The following is a 5,742-nucleotide window of genomic DNA, read 5'->3' as shown; positions in this document are numbered from 1 at the left end:
TAATGAAATATTGGTACTGATTTTCTTTTTTTGGGGGAATATTTTATTTTGATTTTTTTAAACTAATCTTGTAGTTGAATTTCTTGTTTCCCTTCATTACTGGAGCCCTTGTGCTCAAAGCATTTTTATTTTTTCAACTAGAGTTAGAGTTTAGCTTTTAATATATATATATATATATATATATATATATATATATATATATATATATATATATATATATATATATATATATATATATATATATATATATATATATATATATATATATATATATATATATATATTTCTTTGTGCTTATCAAGTGCTCGCATACAGCAATATATTTAATAAATTAAGACGCAACAAATTCTTTCCACAACTTTCGTTTGCATTTCCTCCCTAAATTTAGCATAAAGATGGCGAAAGTTTTTACTAAATCGACCTTGTGAGAGGTTTCGGCTGACTGCCTGCTTGGTTGGGTTTAGTGTTTTCATGGAAGCCGATAGATTCAATTGTGGAAGTATAAACGCGGGATGACCTGGTCACATCAACATGGGTAGTCTAATCCCCGTTTTCTATTCTTCCTCCTATGCTATTTCATAACAAACTGAATTGCATCAAAGACAATGTTGATGTTAAACACTCAAAGGTATTTTATTGTGGTTACCTATGCATATAGAGTATACTGAATTCAAATGTTCAAATGTGTGGATTTAGATGAGTTTTGCTTCTTGTTACAACATTCCACATTTGAAACAGATCCGTGATCTTAGCTAATGACTTTTCGGGCCAAGAAGATACTATTCCAGCATTTCTTCAGTACAATAATTCGTAAACAATTGATTATTATTATTATTATTATTATTATTATTATTATTATTATTATTATTAGTATTATTATTATTGTTATTATTATTATTATTATTATTATTATATTACTAGCCAAGCCACAACCTTAGCTGGAATAGCAGGATTCTATACGGCCAAGGGTTCCACCAAGGAAAGACAGCCCAATGAGGAAATGAAAAAATTAAATAAACCATAAGAAGAAATAAGCAATTGAAATAAAATACTTTTACCGACTATTAGATTTCTTATTCTCGATCTAGATATTATTTTCTGGCACTCGTTCAATTAGTTCGTTATGCATGTGGCGTAAGATTTTTGTTATAATTCTGACCATCTTTACATTTAGATCTTCCTGCACAGTACGATCCTGCACCTAGTACTAGGTATTCAGTTAATTCTAACAGTCATGCCATCTCCATAAAAAGGATCAATACTACTCAGTATTCTAATCTTATTTCCTCTATGACCAGATTGTAAATTGATCTTTCAAATAAGACGATTGAATCGGTGGAACTTCAAAAGTTAAAACTTGCAGCCATTTTTTTTTTCATGTTGAACATGCTGATCATAAGTTTCTTTTTATAATTTGTATAATGCACATTCATTTTCACGTTGTTACTGATCTTATAATATATTTCATATTAATTATTCATTAATTCTAATACAGTTCATTTATTACCTTATTTCCTATTCTCACTGCGCTATTCAACCTTGTTGGAAATCTTGGGTATATATTCCTGCTTTTGCAGCTATGATTGCAGCTTAGCTAATGATAACGATGATGATAATGATAATAATAATACTAATAATAATAATAACAACAATAATAATAATAATAATGAAAATAATAATAATAATAATAATAATAATAATAATAATAATAATAATAATCTATTTGATATGTTTAGTTATAGCCAAGTATGATTTTGTTTCAGATGTTAGAAAGGCACATTAACCCCAACATCGAGTCCTGTGCTGAGACTGGCCATATGTGGGATCCCTACTTGGTAGGGGCAGCAAGGCTTGGCCACATGAACTGCGTGAGGTACCTCGTCGAGCAATGCAGCGCTAATGTTAATGAAGTTGGGTTAGGTGTGTACACTTTTTCTTTTCTTTTGTACCTATGGGTTCAGGGTAAGAAATTTCAGATGATTTTGCCATGGTGTTTCAAATGTTATATATATATATATATATATATATATATATATATATATATATATATATATATATATATTTTGCATATATATGAACACATGTGTGTATCAGGTAGCTATGGAGTGACTCCACAAAAATCCTCATTGTCAGTGCGCTAAAGACTTATAATTCTTAGTACCTACATCGAATGCTAATAGCTAAACATAAATATATTTTTTGCAGTGTCTACAAATCACATATACGAATCAGGAGTCTCTCCACTTTGGGCAGCAACTATAGGAGAGCATTTAAACATCGTTACATACCTCGTTTCAAAGGGTGCCAACGTAAATGGACTGACCGATTCCAGTTCCACCCCGCTGAGCCTGGCGTGTTCTCGTGGGAGTCTGGACATTGTTAAAGTCCTCGTGCAGAACGGAGCAAGTGAGTTTTCAAACGACAACTGATTTTGATGATTGTGAAGTTGAACTAAATGAAGTTCCCTTCAAAGTAAACTGAGTGAGGAAGTCCTTGGACTAAACAGTATTCGAGAAGTTTTATTCCAGCTATGACCAAACTGCTAATCAGTGGACCTTCAAAAGTTAAACTTGCAGCAAGGTTTTTATGTTGAACCGGCTGATATAAGTCTCTCTTTATATGATGGATCTATTTTCATGTTTTTACTATTCTTAATTGTCTATTGCTCTGGTAGCTTATCAATTTCTTTGTTTTCTTTCCTCACTATGTTAATTTTCCTTTAGGAAGCATTTAGGCTTATAGTATCCTGCTTTTCTTCTTAGGGTTGTAGCTTAATCAAGCAATAATAATAATAATAATAATAATGATAATAATAAAAATGATAATGATAATAATGATAAAAATAATGATACTACTACTACTACTACTACTACTACTACTACTACTACTACTACTACTACTACTACTACTACTACTATTAATAATAATAATAATAATAATAATAATAATAATAATAATAATAATAATGACACACCAGTGTTTTTAGAAAGGACGAAGGCTCTTGTCTTCCAAAGACCTTGAGTGGCATAATTTCAAAATGTTACTAACAATTATTCATTGGGTCATTTTCAGATATTGAGGTTACTGACTACCATGGGAGTACATGTTTGATGCTAGCCTCTTCCAATGGCCATGTTAAAGTAGTAAAATATCTTTTAAGTGTCGGCGCTAATCTAGAAAAAAGGGGGATCGATGGAAAGACTGCTCTGCACAAAGGTGTCCATTCCGGATGTCTTGAGGTGGTGAAGGTGTTGTTAGATCACAATGCCGAAATGGATGCTGACTCTTGTGGTGAGTTTCAAATCGGTTCAATATTTCAATTTTGGGAGAATATGTCTAGTCTCCTCTATATTAGATGTAGAGCTGATGAAATTGAAAGTAGAGTTTAATCTATATGTACAGCTGATGAAGTTGATAGTTCATTCAAGTCTACAAGTACAGCTGATGAAGTTGAAAGTTAATTTCAATCTATAAGTACAACTGATGAAGTTGAGAGTTCATATAAATCTGTAAGTATAACTGATGAAGTTGAAAATTTGTTTCCAGCAAGAAAGGGAGATAATAATTCATGTAAAAAGTATTCACTCTAAATTTTATTTCTAGGGGAAACCCCTATACTCACAGCCAGCTGTCTTGGACACGAGCACATTGTACAACACCTGATTGCCAGAGGAGATCTGATATCGAAAGAAGATGAAATCAATGCTCTAGAGCTTCTTGGTTCTACTTTTGCCGAGAAAAACCAAGACACTGCCTTCAAGTATTGGAAACTAGCTATGCAGGAAAGGTAAGTTTTTGATGGGTTTTTGTAATTTCCTCTGAGGGTGAATATTAATTTATAAATGTCTTAATGATGAGCTTATATTAATTGTGTAGGTAAAATGAAATATTTCATAGGTGGTGCAAGCTAGGACTGGCATCAATACCAGACAATATTTCATAGCTGGTGACGTCACAGCAGGAATGGCTGCTATTCTAATACTCAAAGCAAAATTCAAAGTAAAACTCTCAAAAATATCTCTATGCTTGTTATTTTAGAGACATACCACTTATCTGATCTAATGTACATAACTACAGGTACAGTTTGTTTACAATTGTTTTCGGGCTGCCAGTTTTGTCCTTAAATCTTTTAGAAACATTACATTACAGGAAAGTATATCGTGATATATTTCAATATTAAAATGTTCTACTCATATCCTTCCAGATCCATTCATAATATTGTAATTGACCAAAATGAATATCAGACTCCTTTCAACCAATACTTCAAGGAAATCTCAACACCACTGCAATTAGAAAAACTTCAGGGCAACACATCTGCAATTGATACACATTCCTTACTAGTGAAGATGAGAGTACTGGGGCTGGTGCATCGCGCTACAATCGATGCCATAAAAGGCAAAGGGGAAGAGTTCGCAGCTAACGGCCAGCTGAAGGAGTGCTTTGTCCTGTGGATGTACACCTTGGAGACACATCAAAGAATTCTGGATGTTTTAAATCCTAAGCGATTTTTTTTCCTCATGTCTCTGACTAACTTATTCCTTGACAAGGTCTTCACACAACCCTTACTCTCTAACATTTTGTTATATTTTGAAGAATCTATGAACCTGTTTGAAAACTGTACTCAAGAAATTATAATAGGTATTTCAAGGACGCAGAGGATTCCAGGAGTCAAGAAAACTTTGGATTTCTATTATCTGGACCGGATCATTCCTGTAGCAATGCACTTAATGTTGTTGTTGACAAAACTGAAGCCCATTCTCTTACCAGTCCAAATAGACAGGGTGAAGGATGCTGTGCGCAAGTTAGTGAAATTGAATCCTATAGATTCCAAAGGTGTATCTTTAATGCACTTTTCATTGTTCACTTCTGTCTTTTGTCGCCCTGAAGGAGCTACAGTCTTCACCTTTCCTAGTTTGGAAGTTTTGAACCTCTTGTTGGAAGCTGGAGCTAATCCTTGTCCGAGGGATATTTTTGGTAACACACCTCTCCACACACTTGGCAAGCATAGGAAGGTTCCAGGCGATATGCTGGAAGCTCTCCTTAAAGCCGGGGCGCACTTGGATATGAAAAATGCACAGGGTCATAGTTTTGAGTCCCTGAGAGCTTCCCGAGGTCAGAAATTGCGTCAGCTGGTAAACCCTGTCCGTCACACATCTCTGCAGTGCCTGGCAGCAGCCAGCATTAGAAGACATGGCATCCCCTACAAAGGTGTCTTGGATAAGCAGCTTGAACGATTCGTTGATTTTCCTTGATTCTTATCAATAGCATATGCGCCGAAAGCCTATCCAGCTCTTTTAATGCAATAATATTCTTAATCATACACGGAAAAACTGACTGTATGTTACCATTTTATAATATGTATGTTTTTCTTGGAATTGCATATAACAAAGAAATTATAGTTCTTTGCTGGTTTTAACCAGTCTTAAATCAAAGCGGTTACCTGGAACCTCACAAATATCAAAAATACTTTTCTTCTTATTTACATAAAAAAAAAAATATGTATGATTCAGCTTATTTCTAATGCTTGTTTTCTAGTATTATCGCTGTATATAATATTTTGAGTTTTTTTTCTCTTTTTTTTGAGATGTGTAATGATGAATAGGAATGTGTTTTTTTTTTCCAAAAAGCTTTCTATCTTTTTTATTCACAATTATAGGCATACTGTGATGTATAAGCTTTAATTGATTTGATAAAAGGAATGTGAAAGAATTATTCTTACATGTAATTATCCTCTTAGACATC

General features: G+C 33.4%; 1 protein-coding gene across 1 annotated transcript in view; it reads left to right on the top strand.

The window, feature by feature from the left end:
• Nucleotides 1–5,252, top strand: part of LOC137626246 (protein fem-1 homolog C-like) — a 6,273-nt gene extending 1,021 nt beyond the window's left edge. The window contains exons 2-6 of the mRNA XM_068357318.1: nucleotides 1,764–1,920; nucleotides 2,206–2,406; nucleotides 3,073–3,291; nucleotides 3,604–3,787; nucleotides 4,205–5,252. Of these exons, the coding sequence (XP_068213419.1) occupies nucleotides 1,764–1,920; nucleotides 2,206–2,406; nucleotides 3,073–3,291; nucleotides 3,604–3,787; nucleotides 4,205–5,252 (1,809 nt within the window). The remainder of the gene's footprint in view (nucleotides 1–1,763; nucleotides 1,921–2,205; nucleotides 2,407–3,072; nucleotides 3,292–3,603; nucleotides 3,788–4,204) is intronic.
• The last annotated feature ends 490 nt before the right edge of the window (nucleotides 5,253–5,742 follow it).

The sequence above is a fragment of the Palaemon carinicauda genome, chromosome 33, assembly GCF_036898095.1.
Source record: "Palaemon carinicauda isolate YSFRI2023 chromosome 33, ASM3689809v2, whole genome shotgun sequence".
Taxonomy (NCBI): domain Eukaryota; kingdom Metazoa; phylum Arthropoda; class Malacostraca; order Decapoda; family Palaemonidae; genus Palaemon; species Palaemon carinicauda.
Note: the sequence above shows the minus strand (reverse complement) of the source record. Positions and strands in the feature narration are given on the sequence as shown.